We start from the raw sequence: 19,266 nt of genomic DNA, 5'->3' as shown, positions 1-19,266 counted from the left end.
GTGGTGGTACCTTTATTAGCATGGCACGTTCATCTCCTCCCTCTTTGTCTGACTGGCAACTCTTCTGACTGTTTCTTTTTTCTTTCTTTTTTTTTTTTTTAAATTTATTTCTTTATCATGTATATAATGTTCTGCCTGCATGTATCCCTGCACACCAGAAGAGGGCACCAGATCATTATAGATGGTTGTGAGCCACTATGTGGTTACTGGGAATTGAACTCAGGACCTCTGGAAGAGCAGTAAGGGTAACAGTGTTCCCACATATGTGATGGAGGGTGTACGTGGCTGGGAGCTGACCGCACAGCTGGTAGGATTCCTCTCAGTGTGAAAGAAGCATCATTTCAGAATAGGAACTGAAGCCTCAAACTGCAAAGCCAATGGAGTAGGGACAGCACCACAAGTCCCATGTGTAGCTGGAGTTTTCTCTCTGGGTCCCGCCAAGCCCCGACAGTCCCTTAGCCCACTTATAAAATAAACATACAGACACTTATATTATTTAAACTGCTTGGCCATTAGCTCAGGCCTATCATTGTCTAGGTCCTACTCATATTTAGTCCATTTCTATTAATCTATACTTTGCCACGTGGCTCGTGGCTTACTGGTACCTTACATCTTCCTTGTTCTGGCAGCGGCTCCAGGCAGTCTCTTCCTTCTCTTCCTGTTCCCTTAATTCTCCTCTGTGTTAGTCCCGCCTATACTTCCTGTCTGGCTACTGGCCAATCAGTGTTTATTTATACAGAGCGATATCCACCACACCCATGCACCTGGGTGATGGTGTTCCCGATGAGCCCACGGCATTTGTTCACCCAGACTCAGGATGCCGTGTGGATCATCAGACACCAGTCTGCACAGCCCCCTGTGCTTGAACCACACCCATGGTAGCCTCCGTTCTCTTCCTGCTTTTTGAGAGGCTTTCTCCCCAAGCCTGAGCTCACCGTTTCAGCCAGGCTGGCTGCTGCGCAGTGAGCTCCCAGGATATGCCCGCCTTCGCTCCTCAGCACCCACCGAGGTTACAGGCATGTGGAGCCGTCCCTGGCTTTTATGTGGGTGCTTCGGATTTGAACACAGGGCTCCTTGCTTTCATAGCAGGCACTCTGACCATTGAGCCATCTTGCTATTCTCTGTTGAGGAAATTTCACAAGAGCTGGAGACAGGGCAGGGCCCCTGGAGACTGTTCCTTCCTGTTGGGCTCAGCCCTGGGCTCTTCATCTCCAAGCATGCCTCGTGTCTTAGGGTTTTATTGCTGTGAAGAGACACCATGACCACAGCAACTCTTATAAAAGAAAGCAATTAATTGGGGCTAGCTTACAGTTTCAGAGGTCTAGTCCATTATCTTCATAGCAGGAAGCATGGCGGCATGCAGGCAGACATGGTGCTGGAGAGGGAGCTGGGAGTTCTACGTCTGGATGAGCAGGCAGCGGGAAGAGAGCGTGACCCTGGGCCTGGCTTAAGCTTCTGAAACCTCAAAGCCCACCCCCAGTGACAGGCATCTCAGAACAATCCTGGAAGTGTGTGCAGTGTGCCGGCATTGTTGGTGTGGAAGATGCCTGGGTGGAGAATAGTGTGTGTGTTTGTGTGTGTGTGTCTATGGGCACGTGTGCGCGTGTGCAATATTCTGTACTGAAACTGTAACTGCTTGTTAGTTGTTAGGCTTGCTTCACAGGTGTGGCTGCCTCAGACGGGGAAGTGCTGACCTCATGACCGTCTATGCTCAACAGGCAGCGTCTACTTCGATCTGCAGGCGCGAGGGGAAAAGTACGGCAAACTCATCCACGTGGTTCCCAGTGCGGCTGCAGAGCCAGGTGGGTGCCGGTGGGTGTCCCTGTGGGCCTCAGCCTCCGAGTGTGGGGTGCTGAGGTCAGATCTGTAGCCGGGGAGATGTGGGCTGACTTGGGGTTGTCAGCCCTGCTGTGGGGTTAATCCATTTCCGTGAACAGACGAGCAGACAACATTTGATTACAAGTTCAGCATCCCGTGCCTCTGTCCTGCTCTGCACCCAGCCGTGCTGCTTGTGCCCTCTCCCTTCTTCTGGAATTTTCTCTGCATGGGACAGCATGCATGCATGTCATAGTGTGGCCCTCTTCTGCTGCCTGCTGTCATACACTGAATTCCCAACGTAGGTCAGTAGATTCCTGTGCTGTTCGGGCTTCAACCATTTTGTTAGGTTGATGTTTTGTTGCTTTTTTTGTTTTGTTCTGTTTTTTGAGACAGGGTTTCTCTGTGTAGCCCTGGCTGTCCTGGAACTCACTCTGTAGACCAGGCTGGCCTCGAACTCACAGAGCTCTGCCTGCCTCTGCCTCCCGAGTGCTGGGATTAAAGGTGTGCACCACCACCGCCCACTGGTCAAAGTCATTTTTATGGAGAAGAAATAATAAACCTGCAGAACTAAATTTAAACTATCTAGTAAGAATGCCTGGCATGGCAGCATGTGCCTTTAAGTTACTTGTTTTTTTAATTCTTTTGGGGGCCCTGCTGCCCAGCTCCCAAAGAAATCACACAGAGTCTTATTCTTTCTTATGAAAGCCCGGCCTTTTCTTAAATTAACCTGTCTACCGTTTGCCTCTGGGCTTTTGTCTTTCTATTTCTGTATACCTTTCTTTACTTCTCACTCTGTGGCTTGCTGGTTAGCTGGGTGGCTGGGTGGCTGGCCCCTGGAGTCCTCCCTCTCCTCCTTTTCTTGCTCCTTCCCTCTCTCTTTCTCCTCCTATATATTCTCTCTGCCTGCCAGCCCCGCTCATCCTCTCTCCTGCCTCGCTATTGGCCATTCAGCTCTTTTTGTTATACCATCAAGTGTTTGAGACACGCAAAGTAGCACAGCTTCACATTGTTAAACAAAGGCAACATGAAAGAGTGCAACACATACAAGTGTCCACAGCATAAACAGATGTAACACATCTTAAGATACTATTCTACAACAGTTACTACTCTAATTCATGACCCACGTGGGCCCCTGGGTGCTTTGTATTCTCAAGTCTTCTATAAAGTTTCTCCCCGACAGCGTCTCCTGCCATTCTTCTGAAAGAACCGTCCCCCGTCCCTGTTTGCTCAGTGGGATTTGCTGGTTGTGTTACACAAATTTCTCTGTATGCCATGTGCTTCCTACAGATTGGCAATTAATTTACAGGCTTAGTCCAACTCAGAGTGTCTGTGGATAGAGACTTTTGGGTAACACATTCACCACCAATCTAACTTAAAATTTTTATCATTTATTTTTGAGACAGAGTCTCACTATGTAGCCCTGGCTATTCTGGAACTTCCTATGTAGACCAGGCTGGCCCCAGAACTCACAGAGTGAGGCCAAGTACTGGGATTAAAGGTGTGTATCACCACACCTAGCTTCAATCTAGTTTTTAATAGCCTTGTCTGCTTGGCTCTCGGAAATGATATGCTACTTTTACCCAATCTGTAGCTTCCTGTTGTGCCACATGCCCATGGGCTGTGGTTTGAGGCAGACTTGGGTTGTGCCTTCCAGGAAGAGGACTTTGGGAGAGTTGCAAGTTCTGGCAAAAGCAAGCTCGTTTTGTTGATTTGTATTTGGTTTGTAGGGACCGGGTCTCCTGTAGCCTAGGCTGACCTGGAACTTGCTGCACAGCAGAGGGCGCCCTAGAACTTCAGACCCTGCTCTTACCCCCGACTGCTGGGACTAGACGTGGCCACCAGGCCCAGCTTTTGATTTTATTTCCACGGTTTTTGTTTTTTTTTTCAGTGTCACTTGGGGTTCAGGCCCAACAGTGAAGGTACAGAATTCCCATTGGCCCTCCTCCTCGGCATAGCCCCTCCCCCCACCATCATCCCCCAGAGCAGTCTGAGCCGTCAGTGAACTGCATCGCCTGAGTCTGTAGTTCATGTGAGCACACCCCTTGGTGTAGACAAACGTTTGGACAAATGCCGCCTGTCATGTTCCCACATGACACAATCCCATGCAATGGTTTCCCGTCCCTGAGACCATCTTGCTCCGTGCTCTTCCTGCCTCTGCTACCTCTGGTGACCTTTTCACCATCCATAGCTTTGTTTCCCCAGGATGTTGCAAAAGTGTACACATTCAGCCCAAGCCTTTCCAGGTCGGCCTCTTTCTGTTAGTAACAGGCTTTTGTGGTTTGCTTTTTGGAGACAGTCTTGCTTGATACAATGTAGCCCAAGGTGGCCTTGGCCTTGATCTTGAGGATCTCTTCCTGCCTCAGCCTCCTGAGTACTAGGGTTAGAGGCATGACCACCATGCCCAGCTAGTTACATACTTTGAAGCTGCTTGGTCTCTGCACGCTCTGGTAGCTCAGCTCTCACTGATACTGAATAATGGATGCTCTATTGTCTGTGTGCCGGAGTTTCTAAGTCCATCCACTTACTGAAGTCCATCTGACTGCATTCGTGTTTGGGCAATTGGGGATAAGCCAGCTGCTGTGAGTATCTCCGTGCAGGATTTTCCGTGACTGTTTTCAGTATCTTCTGTAAGCACCGAGGAGTATGATGGCTGTGTCACATGGAAAACCTGTTTGCTTTTGGGAGAAGTTGTCAGCATCCACAGCAGTGAGTGATAACTCCCCCAGCCCCTCAGCACTCTCAGGCAGCACTGTTGGAAGTCACTGCCTTGTTCAAAAGCACTGTGTGAGCAAAGGTTTGAAACTGGGGATTAGTGTTTAGCAAAACAAAGGCCCTGAGCGCCTCTGGCGCCAGGACAGGCTCCACTGCCCCCGTGTGTCATTTCAGAGCGAGGGTTTTCACTTTCTTCAAATTCTGAATTGCAGCAGTAACTCCAGGATGCAGGAGTGGGTCCTGCTGGGTGACTTCTAGGTTGACCTGTGGTCACCCCAGTGAAGAGAGGAGGCCCTGCGCTGGGTTTCTGCATTGTGTCACCCCTGCCCAGCTCTGGCTGTTTGGGAGTGACCCCTCCCTTATGACAGTGCTTGCCTTTCCTCCTCACCCTCCCCAGCGGCTGCATGACCCGCACGTGGGTCCCCAATACCGTGGTTGTCTCTACGTGTTTCATGTTCCCAAGTCTTCTGTCACGTTCTCCTGCATTCTCTCCCCGCTCTCCCCTGCCGTTATTCTGGAGAACCATTCCCATGCCCATCTGCTGAGTGGGATTTGTCTCTGCTGCCTGCCCTGCTGAGCGCCTCTCTGTCCCTGCCAACTTTGCCCCACGTCAATGTGCCGCAGACCCCGCTGTGATACTCTGGCCTTCCCGTGCCCGTGCCGGTCCCGTTGACTAGCCTGCGATTCCCAGTGGGCCCCACCGTGTGCTGTGCTCGGTACACACGTGGCATTGTGGGGCAGAGGTCCAGACTGACCCAGTGACCTCATTTCTGTCAATGTAAGTAGGGACAGTAAACCCAGTGACAGCCACGGGACAGTGAGTTGACTGCCTGCCTGGCATTTAAGGGAAGACAGAGTCTGGGGAACTCACTGAACCCTCCCAGGTCTGTTGAACACAACAGCTCTGCACAGTCCCTCGGACACCGACACAGCTCTGCCGGCTCTTCCTCTCCTGACTTTCCTTGTCCTCTGATCCGATGTTGCTCTGTGATGGCCACCTTTGCCCTCAGTAGGACTGAACTCAGTCTCTCAAAGGTGGCTGAACAGAACTGGCCAGGCACTGGGCTCTGAGTGCCCTGGTGTTTGCAGGCTCAGCTGTCCCTCTGTGGCCTGACGTCTTAGGTGCCACGCCTCTGCCCTGCTTGGTGACATGGAGGCATTAGTCCCGCTGCCCCACTGGGGAAGAGGCCTGAGGTTTGCACAGAGGGAGCTCGCCATCCTCTGCCCGGGACACAGCGAGTGCTGTGGCTTCCCACTCATCAACCCTCTGTCACCACCAGTTGACTCTGAGAAGCGGCATGCCAGCGATTTCGCCCTGTGGAAGGCAGCCAAGCCTCAGGAGGTGTTCTGGAGCTCGCCATGGGGAGACGGACGACCCGGTTGGCACATCGAGTGCTCTGCCATGGCCAGGTAAGGCCCCAGCAGTTCCCAGGCTTTGAGTGTTCTGGCCAGGTGGGACAGGGTGGCCTGGCTGGGGGTGGGGAGGGGCATGAGGAAGAAGGCCTAGCCCAGCTCAGGGTGTGCCCAGCCTTCACCTTTAGTCTCCTGTTCGCAGAGCAGGCTCCTGTCCACACAGCAGCAGGGGTGCCTCGGAGCATGGAAGTGCAGGAGCCAGGTCAGGGAGGACCTTAACTGGGCGTGGCACCTCTGAAAAGCCATTTTGAGGACATGTATGTGCCCTGGCCAGCCCACCTCTCCGGAGTGCAGAACGCCCCTCTGTCTCAGGAATAGCCCCTCCGCCGGCTGGCAGAGCTGAACTCCCTCTGTCCTCAGGCAACCCTGTGTTTTCCTAGGGCTCTGATGACAACTGCAACAGTTGTCCCCTCCCTCCCTGTCAGCCTGGTCGAGCCGAGCTGAGCAGAACCACGTGTTTACGGTGTGAGGAATGCTTCTGGGAGTGAGGTGAGGTGTGGACCCTGATGCTGAGGCCGCTCACACACGCTTGCACTCTGCCCCGCAGCGAGGTGTTTGGAAGCCAACTGGACATCCACACAGGCGGCATAGACTTAGCTTTCCCACATCATGAAAACGAGATAGCCCAGAGCGAAGTCTTCCACCAGTGTCCGCAGTGGGGAAATTACTTCCTACATTCTGGTAAGCCTGGCAAACTTCTCTCCGGTTCTGGCAGCTCTGCCTGTTGGAAATACCTGGATCTGCTGGCAGGGAGGTTGATGGGCTTACCTGAAGTCATTGTGTGGGTTTCTTTGTTGTTGTTGTTTTGAGACAGAGTTTCTCTGTGTAGCTTTGCGCCTTTCCTGGAACTCGCTCTGTAGCCCAGGCTGGCCTTGAACTCACAGAGATCCACCTGCCTCTGCCTCCCGAGTGCTGGAATTAAAGGCGTGCGCCACCACCGCCAGGCTGTATGGGTTTCTGTAGAGTGTCTTTTCTTTATTCTTTGCCAATTTCTGTATGTATACAATGTATCTCTTCCATGCTGATCGTAGCCACACTCCAGCCTACCACTTCCTTCTTTTGGTAACCTCTGAGTCCAATTAGTGTTGACTGATCTTGTCGGCTTCACCTCGTGTCAGGCCGGTGTTGGTAACCATGGCTACAGCAAGCTCCTGACTACAACAGCCACATTCTGTCTAGAAGACATCTCACAGCCCTCCTCCCTGCTCTGCCTTTCAAATTCTTTCTAGTCTTTTTTTGAGATGTTCCTTGAGCCGGGGAGGGTCCAGATCTCCCATTTAGGGCTGGGTATTCGACAGCCACTTATCCTTAGCACTTTGGCCGCGTTGACTGCTGCCCACTGCAGGAAGAAGCCGCTCTGGCCAAAGCTGAGAGCAGCACTGTGTGTCGAAACACAAATATTTAGAAGGCAGTTTGCCGCCGTGTTTTTCAGCAAAGGGACAGTAGCAGGCTCCCTGCTAAGGCCTGTGACCCCTGAGCCAGGCAGGGGCCTTTGACCGGTTTACAGCACCAGGCACTAATTCCCTCCTGTGGAGCAGGCCTCAGATCCGATCGGTTAAATGTGTTATAGAGAACCTCAGAGGCACCAAAATGCATCAATGTTACACTGAAAGGGAAAAAAATCAGCACTTCTCTGGAATTAATTTGACTGAGAGAAAGCCCAAGTTTGAATTCTCCACTTCTCTCCAGCTGTCTGTCTGTCCCTAGTTTGTGGTTTCTGGCTTGTCTGGAGTCTGTTGTGTGTCTGTCTGTGCCTGCCTGATGTCTGACTGTGAATCTGTGTCTTGTGTGTCTAATGAAGGGCTTTGCTCTGAATTCATTGGATCACATGGGGAAGGAGTGAGGGATACAGAGTCACAGAAATTAACAGAGTTTTCTGAGGGGGTAAGTTATCGCCTCCAGCTAACCCCAGCCAACTCTGAAGCACTCAGTTCTCCAAACACACCATCATAGAGATACTGTGTGCTGCTTTCAACATATGTGGTGGTTATTTGTTGAACAGTGTCCTTTTTGGCCTGCTTATTCTTTTTAGCAAGTGATTACTATAACACACACACACACACACACACACACACACACACACACACACAGTGCTGTCTGGGTCAGGGGCCTGGAAGCATCCATAACTTATGATTAAATCTATGCATTAGCTTAGGTTGTAAAAGCTGATGACATGAGAAACAGAAAGCGAGTTAGGTTGGTTTTTACATTGTTCTCTTAAAGGCAGGTTAAACAAGCAGGCTGAGTACACAGTAGGATTTCAGGCTGTCTTACATGACCTCAAGGTGTATTATTAACTTGGTGTGAGGTCCAGTATTGCCACAGGTTACCATAACCTTTGTGCCACCGTTAACACCGGTGGGCACACCTTGCCTGGCAGGTTGGCATTGTAGCTTGTAGAGTTCACTGCTGGGGGATACCGGTAATGACCCTTCTTCCTCAGGTCACCATAGCACCTGCTGGAGGGAAGTTTTCAGGTCCAGCACTGCGGAGGGGCAGAGGCAGGCGGATCTCTGTGAGTTTGAGACCAAGCTAGTCTGCATAGTGAGTTCCAGAGCAGCCAGGACTACCCAGAGAGACTTGTCTCAAAAACCAGTACCCTCCACCAATAACAACAAAACCCAAAGACCCCAGTGGGCTGGCAGTGGCCATGGTTCCCAGAGGCAGGTCCGAGGTGGGAATGAGCTGGCATCGGAGCTTGGTGTCACTGTGATAAGTGATAAGCAGGTGAATGCACCTGTCCCGTGTGCTGAAGGTCACAAGGTCAGCACTGCCCTTTGAAATGCCACTTCAGGTAGGTGAGGCAGACAGGATGAAGGTCTGGCAGCGGCGGCGGCGGTGGGGTTCTGAGGAACCAGACACAAGCATCTACAACATGGGACATGTGCAAATGTAAATGCAGTTCCATTAAGTCCTAGAGTTTGGAAGCCATGGTGCCCCGTAGGGTGACATAAAATGCAGGTTCGCTCTGGTGATGCTGTCTGCATCCCAAGAAGTCCACAGAGAGGCTGCTGGCCCGGAACATGCCAGCCATCCTGTGTTCTTGACGTGCAGTGCATTTCATTTTCTGATACTGTCAATATCGCGTATGAAGTATGTAGAATTAGAGGCTCACGGTTTTGTGTCATTGGAGAGGACACATTTTTAATAAGTTCCCAGGAAAATCAATCTCGCAGCACCCTCTGTGTGAAGGTGCATTTGGAAAAGAGGGAAAGTCTGTCTGGGACAGCAAGACCCTCCTCCGGAGATGAGCCTCGTTGAGACACACCCCAGGTTAAGTCACTGAGTGGGTTTGGTTTTCCACCATGTTTCTTGTACCCATGGGAAGATAGCTGTGTAGCAGAAAAACTGACAGCCACACCCCAAACCTGGATGACCAGTGACAGGTGACCGGCCAGGTACATCAGTGTTTCCGAATAGGACAGGAAGACATGGGTAAGGAAGCTGTGCTGTCCGTCACCCTGTCTGTTGACTGGGGGCTGAGTGGGCCTGTTATTGTACGCCGTGGTGCAGTCTGGTCCTGGAGGGCTGCACACGGCACACATTGCAGGTGAGGTTCCTGTCGGTGTGGGCTACTGCCCTACATCTTGGGGAGACATAAGCCTCATGGCTCCATGGGCCCAGCTCTGTCCTGGCTTGGGGCCGTGGATAGAGAGGCTGAGCTTCGCCCTGGCGTCATGTTAATTGTGCAGGGGTCTGCCCAACTCGGGGTGACCAGCCCCAGCTATGGTGGGGTTCAGGGCTATAACTGTACAGGGCGAGGGGTCTCCTCACCCAGCTCAGAGGGATGCTTTTCTTTTTGTTTCAGGGCATTTGCATGTGAAAGGCAAAGAAGAAAAAATGTCCAAATCCCTAAAAAACTACGTCACCATTAAGGTATGTTAAGCGGTGTGCATTCCTCTGTGAGTGGAGTGGCTGATGAGGCTTAGGGGCCTGTGTGGGACGAAAATCACAGCATCAGACTCAGTCTGTCCCAGCTCTGCGTGGCCCCCTCCAGGGAACCACTCTTCCTTGTCTCAAGGTCCAGGGCACCTCTTCAGGCTGCTGTTCTTCCCTCCGCCACGGCCTCCTCCAGGGACCTGCCTTTCCCCTCGCTTTCCTAGAACCGCATCTCCCCTCCGTTTCTCTGTCTCTGTCTCTCTTTCCTTTTTTTCTTTGTAAATTTGTAAAAGATTTATTTATTTTTATTTTGTATGAATGTCTTGCCTGTATGTGTGTCTGTGTGTGCATGCTTGGTGCCTGTGGAGGCCAGAAGAGGCCATTGGATCCCCTGGAACTGGAGTTACAGATGGTTGTGGGTTGTGAGCCTCCATGTGGGTGCTGAGAATCCAAACTGGGTCCTCTGCAAGAGCAACCAGTGCTCTTAGCATCTCTCAGCCCCTGCATCTTTTTTTTTTTTTTTCCCCGAGACAGGGTTTCTCTGTGTAGTTTTGGTGCCTGTCCTGGATCTCGCTCTGTAGACCAGGCTGGCCTCCCCAGTGCTGGGATTAAAGGCATGCACCACCGCCACCCAGCCCCTGCATCTCTTCCCTCTTGCAAATTTCAAGATTCACATTTGTGAGTGGCTGAAGAACGCTTCCTAAATGGCTTGAGTTCCATCCTCCTTGGTCAAACTTGTGCCAAGTTTAACTTGAATAAGTGGACCAGGGCAGCACTCCTAAATGCCTCCCAGGCTCCTGCCTCCCAGATCCAGAATAAGCCCCAAGGGATGTGCCCTTCACAGAGTAATATGCGCCTTCCTGGGAAGTTCTCAATCAGATCAGCGTTCCAGGCTAAGCCATCAGAAAGCAGCTCGTGCACAGAGTTGTTTTGTTTTGTTGTTTGCTGTGCACGGAAGACTGCTTCTTTGCACCTTTGAGGTGCTTCCGCTGGGCCCTGAAAATTATAATGGCCAAAAGACAGAATAACAAGAGACAAACACAGAGAACACGTGCCACATGCCTGCTTGAGTGCATCCCAGCGTGGCTCACAGCCACGGGGAAAAGGGCTTGAGTTGGGGTGGCAGGGTGGGGCGTCTTGCCGAGTGCAGGGCTCTTCTGTACTGGGAGGGTCGCTGCCCCCCCCCCCCCCCCCCCCCCCCGTTGCTGTGCAGGGCGGGGCCTGGGCTAATGGAAATGTCCTTTGAAAGGAAAACCCGGTGCCACTTTCAGTGTTTTCCTGTTCCTGCTGGTTCTCAGCAGCTCGGAGTGGCCCTCGTGCCAGTGCGTGGATCCTGGGGAGGCCTGCTCTGGTACCCTTCTGTGTGTAGTGCGCCCACCCTTTACACACACACTGTTGAGTCGTCAGAAAGCTTGTGGTTGTGATATTCCTTCCTCTAGTCTCAGCGCAGCTACTAACAGCTAGGAGCTTTCCTGCAGTCCAGACGGCCAGGGTCACCTGCAGTCCAGACGGCCAGGGTCACCTGCAGTCCCACATGCCTCTCACCTGTATTCTGATTGCTGCCCTTGTGGCCGAAATACACTTTCTAGCCTTTCCTTCTTTTTAAAACCAGGACACAGTGACAGTCCATGAGTTATGCTCTGCTGTCCGTCTTTCCTGGCTTTCAGGCTGACTTCACTCCATTGTTCATGTTAGGCTTCTGGCATAGGGCAGACCCTCAGCTCTCATTTTAGGATTGGGGGGGGGGGGGAGACATGCATGTGAGGGCAAGTCCTCTTGGAAGAGGATGTGTAGGCAGTATGTACTCTTAACCCCTGAGCCATCTCTCCACCCTGACCCTCAGCTTTCATTTTCCCAAAACGTGGACTCTAAGGAGTCTGAGCTGCTGTTTTGTTAAATACCCCATGTTTTGGGTCTGTCTATTTCCTTGTGGTATCGTTTCACCGTCTCTCCGGTGTGTGTTTTACTGGAAGCGACGCTCACAGGCATGGTTGTATTCGGGTGGGGCTGTGGTAGTGGGAACACGTCACAGGTGCTGCTTTATTGCCCTGCTTTCCTCAGGGTTATGCTCAGTGGTGGTGTTTGGCCACTGTGTTACAAATGACCACCGGATCCTTCCATGCAGGAAGGCTTACCTTCCTTCTCATGAACTCTAGGGATCCAAGCCAGGATGCCTTGCTCCCCAGCCTCCTTCCATCTGGGACTTTGGGGTTTCTTGTGGTGGGGGCTCTGTTCGGACGCCTCTTTCACAGTGGATTTTTCACAGTGGATTTTAGACTCGCTGTGCATTGAGGGTATGCTTGGTGCATTGTGAATTCAGTCCTATTCTTTAAGGAGTTAAGTCACCCCAGACTCAGCCAGGACGGGCGCCGTGGCTCCCACACTCCGTGGACATGGCCCACTTTGCCTCCGAGTGACCTCACATAATCTTCTGGCTTCTATCTGCCTTCTCAGAGGGAGTGGGGGTCTCACTGCCTGCAGCCAGGGGTCTGGGCACACGTCATGCTGACCAGCACTTTCTGACTTCCTCAGGGGTCAGAACTGAGGGGAAGACAGTCTACACAAGAAACGGGTCATGTTATTTTATTGGGACATATTTTTAAGTTTTTACCTTTTCCCCTTTACTACAAGCTTTTTTCCCTGTAACAGTATATGAACTTTTTGCTTTAAATTAAATTACACAAAATAAATAGAAAATTAGTGTTACAATGTGGCAATTAACAGTAAAACAAATGAGTAAATTTTAAGAGTTCTGGTCTCTTATTTATTTAGTGGCCCGCACTGGGGCCTCACCTGCTAGGTAGGTGCTCTCCCGCTGAACCACACCTGCAGCTCACATTTTCACTTCATATTCTGACCCACATGGTGGAAGGGGAGAACCGCCTCCAGCAGCTGTCCTCTGACCTCCACACACACTGCAGCATGTGTACACACACACACACACACACACACACACACACACCCCAGCCCTTGGGTACTTGCAGTGCCTTGTGTGTGGCTGAGGCCCCCTGGCTCTCCCCCGTCCATGGTGGCATGTCTGTTGCTGTCCTTGTTCAGATCATGTGTTGACAGTCATGTTGGTGAGACCTCACAGCTGTAGCTTCTCTGTTTCAAGAGACTCAATTACGGCAAAATCCCTGTCCCTCTGGCTCTTAAATTCCTTCCGTCCCATCTCCCACAATGGTCCCCGAGCCCTGGGTGCGGGAGTTGTGATGTAGATGGATCAGTTGAAACTGGGTTCCTTCTGAGGTGGTTGTAGGTTTCCCTCCAAAATCCATGACTTCACTAGCCCTAGGTAGTTAGTTGGCTAGGTTTCCAGTACCAAGCGGGCCTAAGTCCAATTAAGAAGAGTTGTTGGTTACCTCCAAGATACAGGTATCACTATTGCCCCCTTAGGGCTACTGTGGTTCGTGGGCATCACAGCTGGCTAGCAACATCGGTTGCTTCCCTCCTTTGGAAGCTTGTGTAGTACCTTCTGGTACTATGAAAGTTGGTCTTCAGAGTGGAGGCTTTTAGGTCAAGTAAATAGTTTCGTAAGTAACCATCAGGGAGGTACCCGCTGGGTGTCACAAAATTAGAGCATCCTCAGTGGTCAGGGAACAGGGCCATCACATGGGCTGGGCAGGGCCCTCAATCCTGACCTCAGTCTGACCCTGAGCTTGGATGTCAGCTTGTTCTCATCTTAACTGAGCTGTTGTTTGTAGCACGAATCCTAATTGGTCTTATTAATAAAAACCTGGAGTCAGATATCAGGGTGAAAGCTGAAAGATCAGAGAAACAGAGCAGCCAGCCACTAGTTCTTACCTCTACGACATCCTCAGCCTGAGTAGAAGCTGCTGAGCTCCTGTGTCCTCCTGCCTTCTATTCCTCTCTCCGCCCAGCCATATCACTTCCTGTCTCCACCTCCCGAGTGCTGGGATCAAAGGTGTGTGCCACCACCGCCTGGCCTCTATGGCTAACTAGCGGCTGAGCTCCACACTCTGATCTTCAGGCAAGCCTTATTTGTTAGATGATAAGCAAAAGATCACCACATGGTTGTACTTCTTCCCCGCCAGTGAGTCCAGGTGCACGTGTGGCCTTCCTCTTCCCATTGTGCACACTGTCCCCGTCAGTCACTAGGTTGGCAGCCCGTTCCCCGTCTCATGCCAATGGCAGGTATGAAGCTGTAATGGGAGAGCTTGTTTCCCAGAGCTGTGTCCACGGTGTCGGGTATTCCTCTCAGCCCTTCCCACAGGTCTGACAGTGACCGCGGGAACGGGATCAGTGATGGAGGAGTCGCTGGGGATCAGCGATGGTGAGGGCCGGGCACAGCAGGGCTTGGGTGCACGCCCTCCATTCCCTCCATTCACCACAGCCACTGCTGCAGTCCTGAGTGACAGCTGCCTCTTCCCGTTTCTAGGACTTCCTGCAGACCTTCTCCCCCGACGTCTTCCGGCTTTTCTGCATGCGCACCAGCTATAGGTCAGGTGAGCTGGCGCTCGTGGGCCTGGGGAGGTAGAGTGCCGGCCTGCGTCAAGCCCATCCGGGCAGTGTGCTTGCTGGCTTGCCCCAGGTTTACTAAGAAGCAAGCCTGGAGGAAACTTCACTGGGAAACACGGGCTCAGTGCCCCAGGCAAGGCTGCTCTTCCCAGAGTCCACTGTCCTGTTTGCCCATCTGTGCACCTGTTACTGAAATGAGCCCTGTTGCCCAGAAAGTTCCAGGACGGCTTTCGCTGAACCTGTTCAGGAGCAGGGCTCATATGCGCAGGTAGCCCTTGGACCATAGCACCGTCTTGCGCTGGTTTCTCAGGTACTGGGTGTGCTTCACGGCACACTAGGCATTTCCTCAGTGACCATCTCTTCCTTTGCAGCCATTGAATACAGCGACAGTACCCTGTTGGAAGCCAAGCACCTCCTGCTGGGGCTGACCTCTTTTGTAGAGGACGCACAAGCCTATGTAAAAGGGCAGCTGACCTGTGGCCCCATTGGGGAAGACCTGCTGTGGGAGAGGTAAGCGGGTCATATCAGTGCATCAGTGCATCGTCACCGGGAACAGGTAGCTAGGATGAAGAGGCCGCCCCCCCCTCCCCCCCCGGGAGTAACTGCATGAGGCAGACTCCCTCGGGAGCTGGCATCTAGTCATTTCCACTTCCCTTTGCTTCTGAGCCCTGCACAGGCTGGTGTTCATCTGAGCGGGGCATGTTTCCGTCTTGTTCCAAGTGGCCCACCATTGCCACATTTGGTAGGGAGGGGCTGTCACATCTGTAGTTGACCGTTTATTACAAAATCACCCGAGTGGATACCATGCACTCAACAAATGGGCAGGTTCCCTTCACTCAAGTTTTTATTTGGCTAAGGTGGTAACTCAGAGAATTTGTTACAAGACAGTAAACAGGGCCTAGGAAGGGTCCCCGAGTTACAACATTTCTACTTCTTGGAGAAAGATGTTTGTGTATTCAGAGTTGGTGGAGGGCAGCCTAGGGTCCCCGAGGGCTGCTGGAGAGCCCCTCACCCGCCCCATCATCCAAGCCGACTCCCGTATCTCACTCCAGGCTGACCAGCACCAAGAAGGATGTGAAGGCTGCCCTCGCCAATGACTTTGACACACCAAGGGCGGTGAATACCATCCTGGACCTTGTGCACCATGCAAACAGACAGCTTAGGGCAGTCTCGAAGGTAACTTGAGTGCTGTGGTTGTCGGGGCGGGGGCTAGTCCTAGGGAAGGAACGGGCACTGACTACCAACCAGCTAGACTCGTCTCCTGAAGTGCTGGGGCAGCTCCCAGTGAGCCTTCCCTTCTGTGAGGGTCTCTTCCTTCATAATAAACACATGAACATGGGCAGCGGTGTGTGTGTGAGCTCTGTGTGTGTGTGTGTGTGTGTGTGTGTGTGTGTGTGTGTGTGAGCGAGCTCTGTGCTCCTGACAAGCAGATGGTTGTGTCACGTGGCTGCCACTGTGAGTGTTGAGGAGCCTTTCTGGTGGCTTGGAGGCACCTGGAGGGAACTGTGTGTGTTGAAACAGGAAGTTGGATTGGATGTGTAGCTCCACGGTGAAGTGTTTGCTTAGCACATGCAAGGCCCTGAGTTCAATCTCCAGGACCCATTGCCTCCCCTCTCCAAAAAACAAACAAAACCCAAAACAATGTGAAGTTGTCTGCTGGGACCTGGACACCCAACTGGGTCTCAGGCCACCTGCTGAAGCAGGTCCAGGGGATCCAGCACTAAGGGGGTGGCTCCAGGTGGCCATGTACTTTTGGGTGAGTGACTCTGTCAGCACCACAGGTAGGCAGTGTGTCTTGACAAGCGTCTAGGGGCTCCATGTCCATAAAGGCACCAGACAGACCATGGTACCTTTCTTCTTAGTCCCCTGCATGGTCACCAGGGGGCTGAGCATTCCGTCCCAGCTTGTTCAGGCTGACATTACACACACTGAAGGCAACCAGTGGGTCAAACCAACCATACTCAGGGAAGCTGGCTGTGGGTGCTCCCAGAGTTCCTGAAGCCTGCCCTCAGCCTTCTCCTCACTTCCAAGGATCACTTCCTGTGACTCCCACACCACCTGGCCACCTCTAGGGGGAAGGACACAAGCTGACTAGGGAACAGGTTGGCACCTGCCATTCCAGGCATGAGGCTTGGCTCATATGGGTCTCTGAGTCAGTGGACAAACACCAGACTTCCCAGGATTCCCTTGTTTTCTACTCCCAAACTGAGACCCACAGTTCCCATGACCTTCCCTCTACCATGCCCCATGCACCGTACCCACGACCGTACTTAACCCACGGGACCTCGATGTGTGAGGTCCTGCCATGGTGCGAAAGGCAGGCAGAGGCACACGTTATCAGCGTGCCTGGACGGTAGGGTTTGCCAGTGAGCCTGGCTGTGCGGAGCCCACGGAAGCCAAAGCAGATGCTCTGACCTCACACCCACCCTCCTGCAGGAAGCTGCTGGCCCAAGGAGTCCCACTGTGTTTGGCGCCATCATCTCCTACGTTGAGCAGTTTTTCGAGACCGTTGGGATTTCTCTGGCAAATCGACAGGTATATCCATCTCTTTCCAGTGCTTTGTTCTCAGACTGCCTACATATTGCACACTGGCCACTCTCCTTTGGAAAATGTCCACTGAAGGACGGCTGGTCCCCGGCTTACGTACCGGAGATGCACAGTTCCTGTAGCTGACCCTCCACCCTTGGCCAGCTTGCAGCAGAGCGGCAGCCCCCAGTCTACCAGTTGTTTTGGTACCCAAGTACAGAAAGGTGCATGGCATTTCCTGAGCCATAAGAGATGGCAGTGGGCATGAGTGGGTCCCCTGTTCCCTACAGCTGGCATCTCTCTGGTTGCAGGAGGCCCTCTGGCTTCCCCACCTGTCCAGTGGGTTCCTTCACAGCACAGGGATGATTCTGCCTTCCAAGACCTTGATGTAAGCCAGCTATGTGTGAGGTCCCGCCTGACTGTGTAGTGTTGGCTCTATATGAATGCTGGGGCCAGATCCTGGTTGTCCCTTCCTGTGATGTTCAGCTGTACCAAATGGACAGGGCAAGGCCACCAGGTCCTTCCACAAGCCTCTCCTCCCTTCTAAGTGAGATGTCTTGGTCCTGTGAAGCCAGCCTGCCTGGTCTACAAGGAATACACAAGTCTCGTATCTACTCGTTCCAGTGAAGTACATGGCTTGTGGTGCTGGCCATGTTCCCTAGATGTGTCCCATCGTCCTCTGGATGTCACTGTACAGTTTCCATGCAGGTTTCTCAGTGCATGGAGGTGAGGTGTGTGTGTGTGTGTGTGTGTGTGTGTGTGTGTGTGTGTGTGTATCCAAGTATACATGATTGTATCTAAATTGGCTCTGACACCTGTCTGTGGATCCTGAAGCCCAGGGTCAGTATCCACTCACTGTTCTCTCCTGTAAGCACCAGGGAGAAGCCCCCAGGAGCTGCACAGGTCAGCTCTTCTCTCTGGGTGGCCCCTCCTCTGCACACAAGGGTCTTTCTGCTGGCGGTCTCTGGCCCATGCATGGACATCACTGTGGGTTCTCAAGTCCCTTTTAGGGTCCCTTTACTCCTCCCTCATGTCACTCCGCTGCACCTGCCAGCTTTAGGGCTGTTCTGGAGGGACGAGGCAGGGGCTCAGAGCCATCCTCCCAACGCATTCTACATGCACTTTCCTTGTGTCAGCACGGAACGCCTGGGCTGTAGCCAGGCCACACCTCTGTCAAGGCTGGTTAGTGTCACTCTCGAGTAGTGGCAGTCCTGCCAAGGGTCTCTTGCTGGCTTCCAGACAAAGCTGCTTTTTGCTTTAACAGGGGACCAGCCTTTGGGCCCCTTAGGCAGTGTTCGTACAGCTGGACAGATTACTCCATGGGAGCTCAGTGTGTGCACACATGCACACAGGGTGGGCTGTTTGGCATCTACATTGGCTTACATGCTTGGCTATGGCAAAAGGTGTGTCTTCACTCATGCTTAAAAGGCTTAGGCTGCTAGACTCTCCTGAGAGGACGGGATTCTGCTGATACTTGTCACACCCTACAGTTGTTGCTGAGGCCTGCATGGGACCAGAGTAGGTGTTACCGTCTTAGCTTCAGCCAATCCTGGTGCTAGCTAGCCTCACACCCTCCAAGTTTCCCCAGAAAGAACAGCATCAGGAAACTGATAGACATGGACCAAGCAGGCCGTGGGGGGTGGGGACACCCTGCCTTGCTGGGCCGACTCATCTGACAGTGTCTCATTTAAACGAGGCTCAGTGTGTTTCAGGAGACAGCAGCGCAGCAACCCTGCACTGTGTGGTCGATGAACTCGTGCGCTTCAGGCTGAAGGTCCGACAGTACGCACTGGCCGCACCGGGGGCTACTGGGGAGACCCGGAGACAGCAGCTCCAGGAGAGGCAGCCCTTGCTAGAGGCGTGTGATGCATTGCGCCGGGACCTCGCCACCCACGGCATCAATGTCAAGGTCAGCAATACTGCAGATGCAGGGACACCAGTGTTACAAGAGACAGAAGAGGGGCAGACAGCGGCCAGTCCTCCAGTTTCTGAGACGATGGCAGATGGGGAGGGTGTGTAAGCGGGAAGAGCTGCCAAGCTCCACCCATGTGGGCAAGGAGCCGGTGCTGTCAGGTGCCAGAGTGCGGTGTTAGCGCTCTCCTGACACCCCGCTGCTCTGTGACCTGTCCCCTTGAGTAAGAGGATGTGATGCCTATTCAGAGTCTTCTCCTCCTTCAGGACAGAGGCAGTACAACCTCCACATGGGAACTGCTGGATCCAAGGACAAAAGCCCAGAAGCCTGCTAGTTGAGGATGAGGCTGCTGCGGTCCCACCACGTCATGAAGTCTGCTCTTCTGTGATGAAAACTTTATATTAAAGTTGCCAATTGTGGCTATTTAGCCAACAGTAACGTGGGCCTGTGTGTGTTCAGAACTGCCTGGAAAGTTAACTGGGCAGTACCCTTCAGTAAGTTCACATCAGCTGTTCAGGAGACATTCT

General features: G+C 52.6%; 1 protein-coding gene across 1 annotated transcript in view; it reads left to right on the top strand.

Annotated features, from left to right (window-relative positions):
* Window positions 1-19,177, top strand: part of Cars2 (cysteinyl-tRNA synthetase 2, mitochondrial) — a 28,885-nt gene extending 9,708 nt beyond the window's left edge. The window contains exons 6-15 of the mRNA XM_059244875.1: window positions 1,719-1,802; window positions 5,811-5,940; window positions 6,491-6,624; window positions 9,752-9,819; window positions 14,222-14,288; window positions 14,673-14,811; window positions 15,354-15,477; window positions 16,738-16,836; window positions 18,530-18,736; window positions 19,006-19,177. Coding sequence (XP_059100858.1) covers window positions 1,719-1,802; window positions 5,811-5,940; window positions 6,491-6,624; window positions 9,752-9,819; window positions 14,222-14,288; window positions 14,673-14,811; window positions 15,354-15,477; window positions 16,738-16,836; window positions 18,530-18,736; window positions 19,006-19,077 — 1,124 coding nt within the window. The 3' untranslated portion in view covers window positions 19,078-19,177. The remainder of the gene's footprint in view (window positions 1-1,718; window positions 1,803-5,810; window positions 5,941-6,490; window positions 6,625-9,751; window positions 9,820-14,221; window positions 14,289-14,672; window positions 14,812-15,353; window positions 15,478-16,737; window positions 16,837-18,529; window positions 18,737-19,005) is intronic.
* Window positions 19,178-19,266: the final 89 nt, after the last annotated feature.

The sequence above is a fragment of the Peromyscus eremicus genome, chromosome 17, assembly GCF_949786415.1.
Source record: "Peromyscus eremicus chromosome 17, PerEre_H2_v1, whole genome shotgun sequence".
NCBI lineage: Eukaryota > Metazoa > Chordata > Mammalia > Rodentia > Cricetidae > Peromyscus > Peromyscus eremicus.
This window is presented reverse-complemented; position numbering and strand designations above follow the sequence as displayed.